We start from the raw sequence: 21,114 nt of genomic DNA, 5'->3' as shown, positions 1-21,114 counted from the left end.
ATTCAAATAAATAGAACAGAATATATCATTCTTGCGGCTTCATTTTAATACAAATGGACTGCGAATTTGAGTCCATGCTAATACAAACAGTCGAATGTGTTAAAGATGTACATGAAAGCATATTGTCACATTCATAATAGTTCAATGGAATGAATTATTTTCTTTGCACATCCTGGCTTCAGAGGAAGTTGGGGGCATGGTCAGTCTGGAACAGATAACGTTAAAGCCCTTGCCTAACAATGGCAACTTTGTTGCATCCTTGACCTGATACGCAACACAAAAGAGAATTTAGTACTGAGTCAGTGCTACCCAGAAATATATCATCATGAGAGCTGAGCACATCAGGTCCTGGTAATGCTATTTATAGGCTTTTTGAATTTTTGATGATTTTTGGAATAAAACTATTCAATTCAAATGACTTGTCAAACAATTATAAGATTACATTAATAAAATATTACTTTGCTAAAAATAATGGGTTGTAATTAGTCCTGATGAAAAAACCAACAGAAATAAGTACAATATTTTTAATAGAAACTGGGACCATCAATTTCTTTGGCTTGATGATAATTTAATGATAAGTTAATGATACATAATGGAAACCTTTTGCGATTATTTGTAATGGTATTTATAGTGGATACCCGCAATAAATATCTAATATCTAAAATGTTAGTGTGTGTGAGCCATAGAAACCCCCAGAAATCTATACTAATTATTTAGTAGACTATATAATTAGTCCCACTGAAAAAGCCCCAAAAGAATGCATTATATGTATATATATATATATATATATATATATATATATATATATATATATATATATATATACACTGTATATATAACTATTTTCTCAAGGGGCAATACTGTAGCTTGTATAGCAGTATATATTTATTGTCCTCTGAAAATAAATCGTATATTAAAATGCATAAAAAAACCCATACAGCCATTATTGTCAAAATAGCTGCCAACAAAATGAAGTACACTGTAAGTCATATTTCTGTCTGCTTGACAGGACAATATAAATTTGTGTATCGTGTATTAGAGCAGTTAAGATTTGGTGATCTGATAACTATTCTCTCATACTGACCACTGAATGTTCAACATGGCACCTCATAGCAAAGAATTCTCTGAGGATTTGAGAACTAGAATTGTTGCTCTCCACAAAGATGCCGAGGCTATAAGAAGGACAGTAACACCCTTAAACTGAGTTACAGTGTAGTGGCCAGGGTCATACAGAGGATTTGCAAGACGGGTTCCACTCAGAACAGGCCTCGAAAGGGTTCATCAAAGAAGTTGAGTCCTCGTGCTGTGCCTCAAATGCAGAAGATGGCTTTTAAAAACAGATGCATGAGTGCTGCCAGTATTGTTTTACAGGTTCCAGAAGCGGAAGGTCCGTTTGTCAATGCCCAGAGCATACGCAGCACACTGCAACAAAGCGATTTGCATGGCCATCGTCCCAGGAGGAAGCCTGAAGCTGACTCACACGAAATTCTGAAACCAACCTGTCCAAGAGCATGAATTACTGGAAACATGTCCTGTGGTCTGATGAGACTAAGATAAACCTTTTTTTGGCTCAGATGGTAACCGGCATGTGTGGTGACGCCCTGGTGAGAAGTACCAAGAAAATAGTGTCTTGCCTACAGTCAAGCATCGTGGTGGTAGCATCATGGTCTGGGGCTGCATGAGTGTTGCTGGTACTGGGGAGCTGCGGTTCGTTGAGGGAAACAAAGATTTCAATGTGTACTGTGACATCCTGAAGCAGAACATGATGTCTGCCCTTCAGAAACTGGGCTGAACGGCAGTTTTCCGACATAATAATGACCCTAAACACACCGCCAGGTGACAACTGCCTTGCTGAGGAAGCTGATGTTAAAGGTGACGGAGTGGCCAAGTATGTTTCCAGACCTGAACCCTATTGAGCACCTGTGGGGGGGGCATCCTCAGGGAGAAGATAGAGAAGCATCATATGTCATTATGGGGGCTTGGAAGAGGATTCCAGCAACAAACAACCTGTGAATTCAGGAGGATTAAGGCATAATATATACATTATATTATATACATTTATATATACAAACACACACAGAGATCTCTGGGGTTTTCATGAAGCCACAGGTGTAGAGGAGCTGAAAGTGGTGAAGGATTTGCTCTGAAAGATGGTGATATATAAGGAGACGTGAACGCGCTGTGGTTCGCTTATATCAGAGTTGAGCTGCAGAGCTGAGCGGATCTCACATCCATCTGATCATCTGCTGAGATCAGATGAAAGCCTGTCAAGATCCTGTGATTTAATTAATACAGGGGGGCTTTTTAGGAGAGCGCTATAGTGGCGGAGAGCGGAACACACACACACACACACACACACACACACACACGCAGTACTAGAGCGCACAGAAGCACTAAGAAGTGATCTCTCGTGCAGCTACGATGAGCTTCGGCGTGGTGGTGATCTCGGCTGGTGTACTGGGACTGCTCAGTTTTACTCTGCTCGCCGTGGCTGTGGGCACCGAGTACTGGTACATCATAGAGGTGGATCAAGTGATCAACTCCAGCTGGCACTTCGCCAGTTCGCACTCGGGCTTGTGGAGGATCTATGAAGGTGTGTGAGCTGATTTGTAACCACCTGCTTACAACTTTTCTTTTCAGCGCATCGGTTTACTGTATGCACGAGCGATTGGCTTTTTTTGTGTGTGAAGTGTTTGCAACGATTCGGTTTAAAGGTCTGTTTGTGTCACTTATAATTAGTAGGATACACCAGTAATTTATTCTCTGATGTAACAGGCAACCAGACGTAGCCTCACATAACAGATATTCGTTTAGAGATACAATTTATGCAATAATGTAACCCACTTTATGTCAGTGTAGTTGGACAGTGGCACCATTTTCGTGATTGTGCCTCTGTAAAATCACCACAATAGGTGGAAGTGGAATGAAGCAATCAGCATATGATTGGAGTTTAGATTTTCAGCTTTCATTAAAGAAGTTTACCAAAAAAATACTGCATTTATTTAGTTATAAATATAGTTATGAAGGACAAGCATTTGTTTTGTAGTCGCTCCATTTTTTTCAGAAACAATTATAAAGCAAAATTTTTTTTTTTCTCTTTTGGAGACCCTTTGCCAGGCCTTTATTGCATCCACCTTCAGTTGCTGGTTGTTTGCAGGTTTTTCTGTCTGCATGGTCAGTGGGTTTTAGGTCAGGAGACTTTGCCTTTTGAGATGCATTTATTTATTTGCCTTAAGAAACCTTTAGTTGTTTGAGTAATATATGTTAGAGAAGTGAAGAAAAGAGTGCAGGCAGGGTGGAGTGGGTGGAGAAGAGTGACAGGAGTGATTTGTGATAGAAGGGTATCTGCGAGAATGAAAGGGAAAGTTTATAGGACTGTAGTGAGACCTGTGATGTATGGTTTAGAGACAGTGGCATTGAGTAAAAGACAGGAGGTGGAGCTGGAGGTAGCAGAGCTGAAGATGTTGAGATTTTCGTTGGGAGTGACGAATATGGACAGGATTAGAAACGAGTTTATTAGAGGGACATCGCAGGTAGGACATTTTGGAGGCAAGATTGAGATGGTTTGGACATGTGCAGAGGAGGGACATGGGGTATATTAGAAGGAGAATGCTGAGGATGGAGCCACCAGGAAGGAGGAAAGGAGGAAGGCCAAGGAGGAGGTTTATGGATGTGGTAAGGGAAGATATGCAGTTAGTTGGGTTGAAAGAGGCAGATGTAGAGGGGGGTATGGAGGCGGATGAGCCGCTGTGGCGACCCCTAATGGGAGCAGCTTAAAGAAGAAGAAAAGGAATTTGCGTTAACACATTAATATGGTTTGGACATGTGCAGAGGAGGGACATGGGGTATATTGGTAGAAGAATGCTGAGGATGGAGCCATTGATTTTCATTTTATCTGTCCAATATTGTTCCAGAAATTGAAAATATTAAATATATTTTTTAGCATTCTGTTTTCTCTTTTATGGTTTTTAAGACCATTTGGTGTTGCTGAGCTCATTTCTTTTTAAGAATGTGCCAAATTGGTGATTTGGTGACCACTAAAGTTATGCTATCTTTTGGTTTGCTTTTTTTCCAGCCTTATGATGGATTCATTTAAAGCATCAATACCTGTTTGGACTGCATAATGAGTATAGAGTTTCCATGAACAAGTACCTAATGCAAATTCAAGTTCAGGCCTTTCAGCTCCTTAATTTGTCACACAGTGAGCAGAAAACAGGCCGCACCTAGGCATTTAAATACTTATCAGCCAAGTGTTCCTTTACCTTTTTGATTAATGAATGGATTATGTAAAAAAAAACCTCCAAATGGTTCAAACAATATATTGCTGAATTCCAAATCCATCATGGTATACAAAGCTAAACATATGAAACTGTATGTTCAAGCATGTACAATTAAAAAAATATATATTTAAGACCGATCATCTTGTTTTGACACTTTTAGTGGTACATATTTGTCACTTTTGCATGTTTTATTTGATCTGGAATGAGAAGAGAGTATACTTCTAGAAATAATTAAGCCATGCAATTAAAAAAAAATTGTCCACTCTGGCAAAAATAGAAATGTATAATTTGGTACATTTATTAAAATGTATATAAAACCCTACAAATAACTGACCCACTCGTTTATTTCCACAATATAGAATGTAGTACTGCATACAGGTTTGGGCTGTAAAATGGTCCTGCATAACCATAAGCAAATAACAGGAAAAAATAAATAAACACACATTAGCTTGATAGAAAGCATTCTATTGTCCAATGCTTAAGGGAGAGTGAAGTTCAAGAGAGAGTTTTTAAGTCATGTATGAAATTGGACAATGTGCATCCCACATACATATCCAACAATTTGCAAATTCATCGTTTTTGAACAACTATTCAAGAAAATTATGAAAATTACTAATCCCACATTGGTGTGCACACACACACAGGAATATTTATATATATATAATTTATGGGTAACTTGGACCTGATCTTCATTTATGTATTAAGTGTATTGAGTGTAATGAAACAGTGCACAATCACTGGGAGATGACATTTGAGATAATTTAATACTGAATCCTGCACAACATTGAATGTTGCGTTTAATCTAGGCACACACTTGTACACAGAGGCGCCTGCCATGGTGGGTGCCATCAATCAAATATATGTGTTTGTGTAGGCAGGCTGTCAGTATGAGTTGTGCATGTAGACATTAAAGAAATATGTTTTTGCCTGTATAATTTTTTGCTGTACTGTTACCCACAGGAAAGAATGGCACTTTTCATGACATCTCCTTCTACATGGACACTTCTGAGTTCAGTGAGCAGGAAAAACACCTCTTAAGTGAGTCTGAAAAAGAACCATTACCTTTAATGTGTGAAATGAGGTGAAATGAATACAGAGTCTAGGCATCGCCTACCAAGCTGCTCTAACCACTCTCGTAGCTTCATTAAACAATGTGGCTCAAAAAGACAAAAGTGTTGATCCGCTTTTCTTGACTTACACTATTGGTCCAAATTACATACTTCCTCGAGTGTTCCAAATAGAACAGTTATATTAGTTTTCTTACCAGAAGTAAGATAAATAAATCAAATAGTCAAACAAACAAATAAATAAATAATAAGATTTTCAGTGAGCATCAATCTACAGATGGTGCATATAAAATAAAGAAAACTATTGTCCTCAGAAATTATTATAATGGTGATGGATTAAAACTGCCCTGATCAATAAGATAGTTTCCTGCCCTTTCTTTAATCTACACCATCAACATGGCATGAATATTTTATGAAGCGAATTTAATAAAGGCATTTGTGAAAAAGGTTAAGATATTGAAGAATTTTTTGCACGTTTATCTTTACATGGAACAGAGAAAACAGCAACCATCATTTATTACAACCCCAATTCCAAAAACAAATTGGAACGCTGTGTAAATAAAACAGTTTTTTTTCTTTGCAATTCACCTAATCCCATATTTTATTCACAACTAAACATAGAAAACATATGAAATGGTAAACTGAGAAAATGTTCCATTTTAAGGAAATGTGGTAATTCAATGGCTGTAACACGTCTCTAAAAGTTTGAAATGGGGCAACAGAAGGCTGAAAAAGTGTTAATGAATAAAAACCCAACAGTTGGAGAAACATTTTTCAGCTAATTCGGTTACCTGAAAATTTGTCAGTAACATGATTAGGTATAGACTAAAGACGGACACCAATCTGTAAAAACTGCATGGAAAAAAATTTTGAAGACTTTAAATATCTCATCGTCTACAGATCATAACATCATCAAGGTACACGGGCGAAAATCAATTTTGAATGCACATGATCTTCAGGCCCTCAGGTGGAACTGCATTACACGGTTGCCGTGCCATCAAAAAACGCAGGTTAAAGCTCTATCGTGCAAAGAAGAAGCCATATGTGTACATGATATAGAAATACAACCATCTTCTCTGAGCCAAAGCTAAATTAAACTGGGCCAAGGCAAAGTGGAAAACTGCTCTCTGGTCAGACAAATTGAATTTTTTTTATTCTTGTTAAAGAAATATTCAGCTTGTTATCAACACTCAAAATCCTGCATTTCTGATGTTATGGGGTGCATAAATTCCCATGAATCTGGAAAGGTACCATCAATGCTGAAAGATATATGCAGGTTTAAGAGTAACATATGAAGGCCATAATATTTCAGTAAAACAATGATAAACAGCATACTGCATCCATTATACAACTAGAATGTGAGCTTGATTAAACACATTATTCAGCACATCCTGCAGAATCTCAATTGAACTGACAACTGAGAAATTAGGAGGCCACACCTTGAACTCCTTATCATGCTCCTCAAACAATTCCTAAATAATCTTTGCAATGTGGCAGGGTGCATTATCATGCTGAGACTTAAGCACATATGACTGTGTCCCCAGGATCAGCAACTGTCCTTTCTCTGACCAATTTTGATAGGCACTAAGCACTGTATACTGGGAACAATTCACAAGACATGACATTTTAGAGATGCTCTGGCACAGCCATCTAGCCATTAGAAGTTTGTAAGTGTCACTCAGATCTTTGTCTTAGAATTTTTTTGCTTCCAAAAAAAATCTACTTTGTGAACTGACTTTTCACTGGCTGCCTAATATATCGTGCCCCTTTGACAGGTCCCGCTCTAATGAGGTAATAATTGTTATCCACTTCATGTGTCAGTAAGTTTAATGCCTGATTTTCAATTTTCAACAGCAGAAAAATTCCCAAAAGCCTTTTGGTGTTCCTAGATCACTAACTGACTTCACACAACTCTACGTCACACACACATGTATGTATGTATGTATGTATGTATGTATGTATGTATGTATGTATGTACAGTGAGGAAAATAAGTATTTGAACACCCTGCTATTTTGCAAGTTCTCCCACTTAGAAATCATGGAGGGGTCTGAAATTGTTATCGTAGGTGCATGTCCACTGTGAGATACATAATCTAAAAAAAGAAAATACAGAAATCACAATGTATGATTTTTAAACTATTTATTTTTATGATACAGCTGCAAATAAGTATTTGAACACCTGTCTATCAGCTAGAATTCTGACCCTCAAAGACCTGTTAGTCTGCCTTTAAAATGTCCACCTCCACTACATTTATTATCCTAAATTAGATGCACCTGTTTGAGGTCGTTATCTGCATAAAGACACCTGTCCACCCCATACAATCAGTAAGAATCCAACTACTAACATGGCCAAGACCAAAGAGCTGTCCAAAGACACTAGAGACAAAATTTACCACCTCCACAAGGCTGGAAAGGGCTACGGGGAAATTGCCAAGCAGCTTGGTGAAAAAAGGTCCACTGTTGGAGCAATCATTAGAAAATGGAAGAAGCTAAACATGACTGTCAATCTCCCTCGGACTGGGGCTCCATGCAAGATCTCACCTCGTGGGGTCTCAATGATCCTAAGGAAGGCGAAATCAGCCCAGAACTACAGGAGGAGCTGGTCAATGACCTGAAAAGAGCTGGGACCACCGTTTCCAAGGTTACTGTTGGTAATACACTAAGGCGTCATGGTTTGAAATCATGCATGGCACGGAAGGTTCCCCTGCTTAAACCAGCACATGTCCAGGCACGTCTTAAGTTTGCCAATGACCATTTGGATGATCCAGAGGAGTCATGGGAGAAAGTCATGTGGTCATATGAGACCAAAATAGAACTTTTGGGTCATAATTCCTCTAAATGTGTTTGGAGGAAGAAGAATGATGAGTACCATCCAAGAACACCATCCCTACTGTGAAGCATGGGGTGGTAGCATCATGCTTTGGGGTGTTTTTCTGCACATGGGACAGGCGACTGCACTGTATTAAGGAGAGGATGACCGGGGCCATGTATTGCGAGATTTTGGGGAACAACCTCCTTCCCTCAGTTAGAGCGTTGAAGATGGGTCGAGGCTGGGTCTTCCAACATGACAATGTCCCGAAGCACACAGCCAGGATAACCAAGGAGTGGCTCTGTAAGAAGCATATCAAGGTTCTGGCGTGGCCTAGCCAGTCTCAGACCTAAACCCAATAGAGAATCTTTGGAGGAGCTCAAACTCCGTGTTTCTCAGCGACAGGCCAGAAACCTGACTGATCTAGAGAAGATCTGTGTGGAGGAGTGGGCCAAAATCCCTCCTGCAGTGTGTGCAAACCTGGTGAAAAACTACAGGAAATGTTGACCTCTGTAATTGCAAACAAAGGCTACTGTACCAAATATTAACATTGACTTTCTCAGGTGTTCAAATACTTATTTGCAGCTGTATCATACAAATAAATAGTTATAAAATCATACATTGTGATTTCTGGATTTTTTTCTTTTAGATTATGTCTCTCACAGTGGACATGCACCTACCATGACAATTTCAGACCCTTCATGATTTCTAAGTGGGAGAACTTGCAAAATAGCAGGGTGTTCAAATACTTATTTTCCTCACTGTATGTATGTATGTATGTATGTATGTATGTATGTATATATATATATATATATATATATATATATATATATATATATATATATATATATATATATATATATACTACAAAAATCAAGAATACGTTATGTCATTATGTTCATTAAATTTTCTATATTTGCATATTAAATAACGTATTTTAGCTTCTTACTATCTCACAATTTTATAATCTTTTTTAATTTATTTTTTATTCCTGTACAAAAATAAGCATTTTTAATTGAATTTAATAAGAGATTTTTCTTTTGTTTCTCCACAGACCTGCACAGGGTCATTGTCATTTTGCTTCCTCTCAGCCTGGTTTTGCTGATTTTCGGAGGCATCTTTGGCCTGGTAGGCTCTCTTGCCCGCAGTTATACACTCCTCACATGTGTGGCTGTGTACTTCCTCACGTGCAGTAAGTAAACCAGGCTTACTTGTAAAGTTCTGCAGGTAAGGGTGTATAAAATGCATAGATTTATGAAGCATACTGTATTTAAAAATGTAAACCTTGAATTTAATATCAGACAGCAGGTACAATAGAATTTGTAGTTTTCTGCTTACATTTCTTCTTCTGTGTTGTGCTCTACCTACCGAATTCACCTCCATATAAACCTTATCTAAATTATTGTATCAATCCTACAGTTCTTTTAGTTGTATATATTCCTCTGGTACTTTAACTAAAAGAGGGAAGATTTAGCTTAATTCCAACATATACAATATCTGACTAATGCAAAAATCATAAGTAGTCCAGAAGGTCAGTTTACATTGTAAGCATAATTTACAGAAACAGTGACAGACATTTTTTATTGTACATTTTATAATGTACTTATAATGCACTTGATTGACATTATTACATAAATAAGTGAGCGAGTTTAACCCCTGTCATCCTCACATATACAGTTTAAATTAATTCTAAATTGTACTGATAAAACTGAGGTTGGGTAAATGTCAGCCAAAGTACTCAAATCGCTACCATTTTTTTGTCAGGGTTATTTTAATACAGATGCAGATGCACATAAATAAACAATTAATGCCTTTGTGTTGCACTTCTACCAAGATTACAGCAAAGTGCATGCAAATTTCTTTTTACACCTTTCAAACAAAATTTCTTAAATACCTGTAGCTTTCTGGAACTTTCCAGACTTTGGTCCTTTGATTATAATGGTTTGGCTTTCTTGCTGTCACAGGTTTTTACAGTTTTTTCTGTCTTGGATAATATGCAAAGTTCATGCAAATAAGTTATTTAAAAAAAGTGTGTATCAAAGGACAAAAAACAGCCTCTTCAGAGCATCTTCAAGAAGCTACAGAGATTAGAATAGACACAGCTGGTAATAACAAAAATATTGCTTTCAATATAAGCATCAACCAAAATAATGATTTCTGTAGATGCCAAACTGAGATTTTTGGATGTGATTGGTGGTGGCAGAATCAAACTTCCCTGAGTAACTAACACTTGTTTGTTTACTTTTTTTTTTTTTTAAATAGCATTTTTTTGTTGTTTCTTTACAAAGGCCATCCCCTCATTTTACTCATTTGAAGCTATATGTTATTAAATTCTATTGCAAACTGATAAAATTTTTTTGTAAAATAAATGTTTAAAATAGTCACCTGCAATCATGCAATAACCATCCACCACACAGAAAGGACATTTTAAGTTTTACATTAGCGAACATTCTAAATCTTTTAGAAAATTAAAAAAAAATCTTGTTTTTTGACTGACTAGATAAATATAACTATTCAAAATATGTATTTTTACTTACTAAATGGTTGTGATTATTGTTAAACTGGCTTCTAACTGAATGTGAGCTTTGCATGTAAACAGACAAACCTAGGCAAGATTTTAAATTAATATAATTACATGCTTTCCTGTTTTTGAGGTGTGAAAATATGCTATATTCAGGAAAAGAAACTGTTTTAGTCTAGTTTTTTATCTTTTGTCTGTTTCAGAAACCACACAAACTGATGTAAAATAAGGTTTCTACTACGAAGGATTCAGACTACCCCACAATTAATGGCATTTCTATAAAAAAACAAGAAAAAATATGTAGTTTGTCAGCTGATAGACGAGTAAAAGCTGAGACTAACTGTAATTATATTCACTTGTCACTGTTAATTTAGTACATATGTTTTATCGTTAACTAGCCATCTATCGTGACTTATTTAACATGAGATTTTACATTGAGCTGCTCAGTGGTTTGAATCTGCCTGGTATTCACATTAACATCCCAGTGACCAAATGTTATTCTCTGAGAGAATTGAAGAATAGGCTGATTAGAAAAAAAGAGTAAACAAGGATGGGTTAATATCAGACTGGCAGTATCTTTTATTTTATTCTTTTGGGGAGCCAGTTTCATTTTTTTTTTCTTCCAGTGAAGCCCACATTGGTTTTATAGACCTCTCTTTGTAGTGAATGTTGCCATGATTTGATTTCATTTTACGAAATTGTTGTGACTATTGTTGTGACTACAATAGGCTGCCTTTCCATACTTCTTCCACCATACCATCTCTCTTAAATCCAGAACATTTAGGTGTTTAATTAGTCACTAATTGATTGCATGTAATAAGATGACCAAAGGTATAGGAGAATTTCCACAACCATTCAGTGAAGCCCACATTGGTTTTATAGACCTCTCTTTTAGTGAATGTTGCCATGCTTTGATTTCATTTTGCGAAATCTTTGTGACTATTGTTGTGACTACAATAGGCTGCCTTTCATACTTCTTCCATCAGACCATCTCTCTTGAGATCCAGAACATTTGGATGTTTAGTCACTGATTGACCGAAGGTATAGAAGAATTTCCACAACCATCTGTTTTTTGTTTTGTTTTGTTTTCAAACTGGAACTACTTTTTAAAGGATGTTCTGGTCAACATGAGCATGGAAAAAACACACATCACTCCAGCTCAGCTTCACCTTAGAACATGCTGCATTGCAATGTAACATTGTTTTATCATTGTCTTTACCTTACTGCTGTGCACTCATTCACGGTCGATGGAGGAGATCAGAGCACTAAGAAGTGCTTAATTATTTGGCCTGTGCAGAACTCCACACTCTCATGTAATCAGTAGCACATGAACCACGAGGAGACCCAAATCAATGCTGTGATTTCACTGTGATTATAATTTGTTTTTCTGTTCAGTTATATTCAATCCTTATATGCCCACCTTGTTCCTTTGGGAAAGCTTTCCAGATATTACTCTGTATATTTTGATGCTGACATGTTTTTACATGAGCCTCCAGTTTTTCCAATGTGAGAGTCAGATGGACATGTTATTAAAATATTTGTATTAATATCTTCTTGTAATGAAATCACACATTTCTCTCCCGCTCTCTCTAGCACTCTCACTCATCATTGATAATTTTCTGCAGATGTGCTCATACACTCGTAGTATTATTAGGCACATAATTGCTTCCTTTAATTTAGGAATAAATGAGATGAAACATCTGTGTAATATTCAAGGTTATTTAAACAGCCAAAATGTACAACGTTCTGTTGCTACATTTAGTAAGGACTGATGATGTTCTTTATTTAAACAGAAGATTAAACAAATGTGCCATTACAAAGATTTGTAGTTTGTACAAAGATCTTTGAGTTTGTTTCTGAGAATTATAAAAATTCTAAACGTGATAAAAAAAATTATAATTGAGGGAAAAGGAAATAAACTTTCAGTACTGTGTAAAAGTTGTAGGCAGATATGAAAAAAAACCCTGTAAATTGAGAATGCTTTAAAAATAAGTATTTCTTAGTGTATTTATCAATTAACAAAAGGGAAAGTGATGAGAAATCCAAATCAAATCAATATTTTCGGTGTAACCACCCATTGGCTTTTAATTCTTACTTTTGCAGACTTTGAACAATTTCATAAAGTCAGGGATTTTGTAGGATCAGCGTCAGGTGTATGATTAACCTATTATACCAAGCAGGTGCTAATCACCAATTTCATATATAGGTTGAAAGACCTTAAAAGACACAGCTGTGACTAGTTGAGGAAAAGCTGAACTCTGCTACTAAGGCTGTGGAAGACAGGTCATAGATGTCACAGATCATACACAATGGCAAGACTGAGCACAGCAATGAGACACAAGGTAGATATACTGTATCAGTAAGGTGTCCAGACAAAGATTTTAAAAAAGTGTGTGGTTTCAAGCTGTGCAAGCTATTTTAAATATTCCCACAGAAACAGGCAATGTTGAGGACTGTAGATGCAGTGATTGGCCAAGGAAACCTAATGTATTGAATGAAACACATATCGTGCTAACTTCCATTTAACATTGAAGATGTCTAGCAATGCCATCAGCAAAGAACTGGCAGGAACCAGTGGGACCCAGGTATGCTGGAGTGCGGTACAATAATTGTTGTGTGCAGGCAACAGTAAAGCATGGTGGAGGTTTCCTACAAGTTTGGGTCTGCATTTCTGCAAATGCAATTGGAAATTTGGTCAGGATTCCTGGTTAAAAGCCTCAAGAGGGAACCCATCCACATTTGGGTGGCACCAAATGTCCATTTATTACAGCTAAATGAAGTTGAGGTGTGCAGTGATAGTGATCAAATGAAACCTGTAGTCCTAAACCATTGTAACAGACTATTGACATTAAGTACAGTTCAAATCCCTCGACTGAGGCTGAAACCATCCACAGCTGCATGCGAGGGGAGACAGGGAGGGAGAAATATGGATTGTTAAGCATCCTTATTGTTGTAAAAAAGTTAAAGACAGTGTGCATTTGGGGACTCTGGCAAGACTTGCTATAGCAGCATAACTGTGAACACTAATTGGACGGCTGTTTCATAACTGTGCGGCTTTGTAAGATAAAGATCTGCCCCCTGCTGTAATCTTAATTTTTTGAGGTACCAACAAATAGCCTGCACCTTTTCATTATGGTACAGAAGTTAACTGAGATACTGCGGCTCGAGCCCATTAATTGCTTTATGTCAGTAGTAGCATTTTATAATCATTGAGAGATTTAATGGGGAGCCAGTTTAAACTGATTTAAAACAGGGGTGATGTAGTCATATTTTCTCTAGCTGCTGCATTCTGAAATAACTGAATCTTATTTCTGCATTTGCTAGAACATCCTGACAGTAAAGCGTTACAGTATCTAATCCAGATGTAACAAAAGCATTAACTAGTTTTTTTGCATCCTGTAACATTGTTTCTAATTTTAGCAATATCTCTAAGGTGAAAGAAAGCGAATCCTTTCAATGTTATTTACTCAATGTTATGAGCCTCAAAAGAAAGACTAGTGTTAATAATCACACCAAGGTCTTTGACCGCTGTACACACTGAAACAGACAAATAAAATTCAGAACCATATAATTCAATTTGCTTTGTCTGTTTAGAGTATACATTATGCAAAGTGAATGCAGCATAGAGCTTTTTTACTATAAAAACCAACCAACCAAACAAACAAATATTATACCATTTTTAATGATTCATTTAAAAAGATCTCACACACAATTGCCTTTAGACACTTAAGACAGTTTATACTCTATAGAATTGTATTCTAATAATATAAATACATTTAAAATTTATAATTTAAAATATATTAATTATTATATTTTATTAATATTATTATATTAATAGCAGTTGGCTTATTATTATCAGAGTGAAACTTTGTGTAAGCATACAACATGCAAAATAATGAATTACTTTTTAATTGTAATATTTTCTAGTAAGTGTTAACAGACAAAAAAAGAAAAGAAAAGAGAAAAAAAAAAAAGTTTGCCCATGGTGCCACATTATTAGTGAATGAGATTTTTTTTTAACCCATTTTCCCGAATGCTAAAATCAAAGACAGCCTGATGGCTTCTCTTTTCTCTCCACAGGCCTCTTTACACTCTCTGGTGTGTGCATCTACGTCAGTTACTCTCAGCAAGCCTTGGATGAACTGCGGCGGCTGGTGAGTGCCGAATTGCTCGCCCACATACACATGTCCTTCGGCTGGTCCCTGGCCTCGGCTTGTTTCTCTTATACGCTTGAGGTGGCTTGTGCCATCCTACTCTTACTCTCAGCTCGACTTGCTCATCGTGAGCTACACCATGAGTCTACCGCTGCTTTCTCCATGTCCTAAAGACAACACAGGGGAAGCACATTTTATCACTGTGTTTGCATCTGGCTTTTTTCATTTATTTTTTTACAATAACCTGACTTTAAAGAAGGATTTGGAGGTAAACAAAGAGCTGAAAGGACCATATGTTTCATTAATAGAATTAATTTGAATTTAATGAGTGTTTACCAGTGTTCATATTCTCAGAATATTCAGTTAATTTATTCGTTTTTAAAATGCTAATTTTATTCATATTGAATCTGCTGCATGTGGAAAATGTGGGGATTAATAATCCCTCCTTGTAGAAAGATTTCAAGGTATACAAAAATAATAATTTTTATGAGGATTATGCTATGACCTGCAATGCATGTTTTAATCTCACTGCTATGAGAACCACATTCATACACATACAATATGCATTTAAATAGATTCTGTATGTTACACACTAAAACCACATGCTTATACTGATGAAACCATTGGTATACTGCCATTCTGTGTATTTTATGATGTTTGGGTCATGGTTTTTATGTTTTAAGGGTATTGCCAGTTACTGTTATCTTCTCAGTGTTAATAAAGTGTTATGATAATACAATGATTTATTACAATTTAATTTATTTTATTGTTTATTTATTGGTTTATTTACTTTGGTTACATTCTAGAGATTGCCTTTCAGTAAGTGTTTTTCAGCTAGCTTACTTAGCATGGAACATGTTAGCTGACAAATGTATCTAAATGTGAAAATAATATTTGATTATATACAATTAATAATAGTTCATACAAATGTATATTTAGTTTGTATATTGCTTTCAACAATGAATTTTTGATCAGAACACTAGATACACTAAAAAATCTTAGATAAACACAGAGTAAATTAGGCCAGGTGAAACATAAGTGAAAGTGAAATAAGTCACTTTCAAATGGTCAAGCTCAGCATTGTAAGATAGAATCATTAAATACTTATGCTGAGATGTAGTAAGCAATGAGTGGTTCACTAAAACTAGCTAAGAAACTAGCTATTTGATTGGAACTTTTAAATAATGAATACGTATCTCTTGGAATTTCAGGGGCTTCACCTTCGGCATAACAGACCATAAGTTTAAATACACCACAGGATATATAGGTATTCAGATACACTATATAGACAAAAGTATTACTTTTCCAGCCATGTATGATTCTGCCACATACTCTTAATACAAAGTTGTAGGCACACAATTGTATAGATATGTTTGGATATGGCAACATCACTTCACTGAAATTACCCAAAGACCTACAGTAAAACTGTTCCAGCATGACAATGCCCTTGTGCACAAAGAGCTCCATATATTGTTTACATGGGTTGGAGTCGAAGATTTTAAGGTGATATTCAAAAAGCACATACGGTCGGTTCCCTGGTGGTCTAGTGGTTAGGATGCGGCGCTCTCACCGCTGCGGCCCGGGTTCGATCCCCGGTCAGGGAACCAACCCCAGCCACAAGCCTTAGTGCCGGTCCCAAGCCCGGATAAATGGGGAGGGTTGCGTTAGGAAGGGCATCCAGCGTAAAAACAACTCAAACATGCAGATGGTCCGCTGTGGCGACCCCTAATGGGAGAAGCCGAAAGAAAGTTATTCAAAAAGCACATACGAATCTTATGGTCAGGTGTCCACAAACATTTGTCCGTATATTATACTTTTGTCAGCTTATAAGCTTTGGCTTCTTTGTTGTGTAGTAACTGTGGAATCAGAGCACAACACAATGCCAATTAAACCCAGCTAGTTAGCTAAGCCATACGATATTTGTCAAAGATAAATCGTTGCTCTTCTCTAATAACTTGGTATGCTGTTCTCTCAGGGTCACAGTGTGTTTATTTGCTCTTCCCGCAGCTGATGTTAGCAAGTTATACAGTGTGAAGGACAAATGCCTAAACACTTCTAGTGGTTGTGTTTTTATGTTATGTTTATTTTGTTCATTCTGTGTTTGCTATATATGTAATCTGTTGAGTATATTTTGATGTCTTACCTGTCTGTGTTCTCCAGTCTTGCTTTTAGTTAACTGCTAAGCATTGGCTCTGTGTAAACCTGGACCTGTTAGAAATGGTGTATAATATGATATATGTGTCCAAAACATCTTGTCAAATACTACAGCCCTGATTTGTGTTCAATTACTGTGAATTACAGGAATGCCAGGGCAACTCACAGCAGCTCAGGAACTCCATGTTTTAAGCTATATATTTATTTTCTTCATCGACTTAATGTTTATTTTTATTTTACCTGAAACATTGTGTGCAAGTCATCTGAATCCAGTTTGAAAATTACTTTTCCATGTTTGATGGAATATAGAAATAGCTCTACCTAATGAAATTTTTTACTGCGTGTTAAATAACAATTACTTGTTATTCATCCAGCATTGCATTAATAAATCATTTAGAATATTGGAAAAATATTTTGGGGTCAATAGTTCTTGAATACTATGCTATCATGCTTTAGTGTCTATTTATAATTAATCTAAAATTGTATATTTTCTTGCGCACATGGGAACTACAGGGTCTCTCAAAAGTCTCCATAAATGAGGGAAATTTTCTTCCAAAACCTCTATCACTTTATATTTAATATTTTTTCAGGTAGCTTTTAAGAATGGGGTTCTTGAAAATCATTCTCATAGCTGGATCAGAAAGGAGATTGCCATGCAATTATTGTACATGCAATCATCTTTGATAAAAAGTGTTAATTTACTTTGGAGACTTTCGGGACAGAGACATTTACAGATATATTTTGTAGTAGACATTTAATTCTGTGTAAAATTAGTATCCCATTAATGTACAGTCTGCCCAATTTTAAACAGTGTAGAATAGAATATTTTTGTTAAATATTTTTTTGTAAATGTGTATGTTGCATTTGTTTCCTAAGGCACTGCACAGTTTTGGAAAACTTTCCTTAAATATTAGGGAAGAGTATTTACAGTAATAAATCTTTGGACACTATTAATGCACCTCTTAGTAGAACACCTTTGGTGAAAAATAAATTATATAATAATCACAGACTGCAATCACTTACTGTAACCAGTTAAGAGTCTTTCTGTTCTTGTTGCCTTTTAGAACACTTTTATATTCTTGGGGTATCTTGCATACACAGCATTTTTTTCAGATCTACAGGTTTTCAGGGTCAAGGAACTCTGAATGCCATTTTAAATGATCCAGGCATTTTGCTTTTTTCAGCTTCAATGTCTTTACACTCTGCATCATCCTCCTTTAAGAATTCGCTATTTTACTGGAATTCATTCTTTCCTCTACCTGTGCAAGCGATTTTACTCCCTTTGGATGTAACACAATCCTAAAGATCAACTTCCATGCTCAAAACTCGGCAATCTTTTCTATTTAAATTTAAGAGACCGCTCTTTCATCCCTCCAAACATATACCTTATTTGTAGCCAAGTCCTTCAAAAATTATTTTATCAGTCCATAGCACTTGTACTTAGAATGATTCAGATTTGTGGAGACATCATTTCATTGCAAGTCCATTATTTATTTATTTATTTATTATAAATATTATATATACAACAGATGTCAAAGAGTCTATTTGTTCTTACAGATTTTGCCTCAACTTTCTAACTTTCTTCATCTTAAATGCCATTTTTTAATAATGACATTTTGCACAGTGGCAGTTGGGAGTGAGAAGTGGTTTGATAGCGTTTTATAGCTGCTTCTGGTTTGCAGGAATCAATTAGTATCCATAGTTAGATCTTTATCTAGCTTTACATGGTTGTTAAGTATTAGAACAAAGTTAGAAAATTCTGTGATAATTGGCAATTGAAAAAAGATGACTGAGTTAATTAAGCTAATAAGTTCTTAAACTTAACTGCCAGAAGACTTTTTAAAAGTTTGTCACATTTTACTATTTTAATTGTAACTGCATTACAATTCTTCAGGAACAGAAAAAAATATAATTGTGATTACATTGTAATCACCTAACGATTGCAGGGGATTGTTGTCAGATCTGTGAAAATATTTTGTTTAAACAGATCCTGCAGTGATGTATTGCTCTATAAATGTCTTATTAAACCATTAAGCTGACCATTGTATGACTATAAACTGTCTATCATAGGGTGTCTTGATTAACGAAATGCTTCCAGGGTTATGGTATCCTTGTATTACATGCAATTTATTTTTTATATTTGTTTGCTTCAATGTTTGTGGTATTGATTTTATCAAACCAAATTAGCATTATGCTTTGCATTTTTAATCAAACAAAAACAGCAGGCTCTACAAGACGTGTTTGTTTAGCCAGGATGTCTTGTGCCTGCACTGACAACAATGAATCATCAATTTGTCTGAAATGAGCTGATAATAAAAAAGAGAGGTGTTGTATCACTGCTAAGAAATAATATTGGTGTGTTATTTAGATAGAATGACAGAGATGGGACCCTGGTCCATTGCAGGACAATCTGCTCATGGTGCTGGTCCAAATATATTATCTTCATTTAAATATACAACAAAATATACAGCCACTTTTAGATAAAGATGATTGTGTGCTTTAATCTTTTGAAACATGCCGACCTCAACGGCTTTAAGTTTTAATGTATAAAATCACAGATTTTCTATGGGGTTAAAGCTTAATATTTCATAAAACAAAGTCAAATAGAATAATTTAGTTGACGAATGAAAAGTTTAGTTAACTTTTTTTAATGATGGTATCCACAGTGGGTTGAAGGAACACAAGTAAATTCTCATTTTATGTTTAGACACCGCTACAGAATAATCGTCACTGAAAATATAACACTGTTAATAAGGAGTATCATTTTAAATACAGCACTGAATTGTCCTCTAGACTGCTAGTCTGCTTAAATAATATTAGCTGCAGGGGAACATTTAAATTCCACAATATCTGTAAGTGCTAACAAAATGCCCTCCCCTTCACTTCTTCACTCATTAGACATTCAAACTATTATTAGGACACTTGGGATACTACTGACTCATCATTATTTGTATTAGTATCTATATCAGCTTTGGTTTAAATGCTTTAAAGGTGACCAGATCCAACTGGTCTTCATGGACCTCTGTTAAGTAAAAGTCACCCAATAACCTTTAACATTACTGTCAATTTTCAATGTCTTATTGGACATATACTTGCTCTTTATAGAGCTTAAAACCGAGCACTGGTTTTCTGTATTAGTACAACACCTATAAAGATAAAGTTCTTATATCAAATGTGAACAATTTAAAGTGAATCTACCTCAAAGAGAAAATTCTGTGTGTATGCTGGAACATTACATTGCTTCACTTCCGATTAGATCATATGAAATATTAGCTAGTATAATAGATTTTAAACTAAACTATATTCCGCTGGCTCTACATATGTCCATTGCACACACATTCAGACTTTTTCACAAATAGAGGCAGTTTAGGAAACATATGAAACCGAAAAGAGAACATATTAAACTACAAATTGACAATAACCCAAGCTCGGCTCAAACCTGGGACACTGGAGCTACCCGCTATATCACTCTGCTTCCATGCAAATCTTTATATACTGAAAACATATGCCTGTTTTCCTTTCATGACCCAGTCAAAACAAATGAACTTGAACTTGCTAATGAAAGCAAATATGCAAATGGCTTACTTAGTAATAAAATACTAGGCTGGAGTTTGTGTGTGTGTGTGTGTGTGTGTGTGTGAGAGACATTAAAGCAGTGGAAGAGACCCGAACATAGCTAATCAACAATAGATATTTGTTTAACTTTTGAGAGTACCAGCTCAGGTGTTTGTTGGATAATTTTGCATGTAAATTATAATTTAATGTCGACACTGTGGGAAAAAAAGTGGTGCTGTCACCTAACTTTCAGCCTGATGAAAGGTAAACTAATTTAGCAAAAATTCCATTTATATCTGTACTTGAATGAACCCAGAACAATGGATATGAGCAGCGTGAATCATCTGAGTACCTTCTTGTTGGCATGCACATGCATTCCGGGACCTTCCAACAAGTGACATATGAGGTATGACATTTATGATAGTTGTAATTTGTGATAAATATATTATAAGATCAGACCTCTTTCCTGGAAACTGTTGTTGCCTACTGGCACAAACTCACTTACTTACAAAATCACAGTAGCATAACATGTACATATGCTCAAGCCACAAGCCCAGAACCTGACTGGAGGTTC

General features: G+C 36.0%; 1 protein-coding gene and 1 non-coding gene across 8 annotated transcripts in view; both read left to right on the top strand.

Annotated features, from left to right (window-relative positions):
• The first annotated feature begins 2,112 nt into the window (after nt 1-2,112).
• The window catches only part of LOC124397004 (transmembrane protein 235), a 41,128-nt gene continuing 22,126 nt past the window's right edge, over nt 2,113-21,114 (top strand). For 4 of the 7 annotated variants that reach the window (XR_006927868.1, XR_006927867.1, XR_006927866.1 and 1 more), the window contains exons 1-4: nt 2,115-2,593; nt 5,241-5,318; nt 9,211-9,348; nt 14,758-14,831. Coding sequence is in view for 4 of the 7 variants with exons in the window: in XM_046866432.1 (XP_046722388.1) it covers nt 2,422-2,593; nt 5,241-5,318; nt 9,211-9,348; nt 14,758-14,831 (462 nt within the window). In the remaining 3 variants the exon portion in view is untranslated. Of the gene's footprint in view, nt 2,594-5,240; nt 5,319-9,210; nt 9,349-14,757; nt 15,571-17,132; nt 17,398-21,114 lie in introns of those variants that run through there. The other 3 variants (XM_046866431.1, XM_046866434.1, XM_046866430.1) reach the window with 3 other exon arrangements.
• Nucleotides 16,364-16,435, top strand: trnae-cuc. Its single transcript has one exon. It is a non-coding gene; the product is annotated as a tRNA-Glu (tRNA).

Source organism: Silurus meridionalis, chromosome 14 (genome assembly GCF_014805685.1).
Source record: "Silurus meridionalis isolate SWU-2019-XX chromosome 14, ASM1480568v1, whole genome shotgun sequence".
In the NCBI taxonomy this organism is placed as follows: Eukaryota; Metazoa; Chordata; class Actinopteri; order Siluriformes; family Siluridae; genus Silurus; species Silurus meridionalis.
This window is presented reverse-complemented; position numbering and strand designations above follow the sequence as displayed.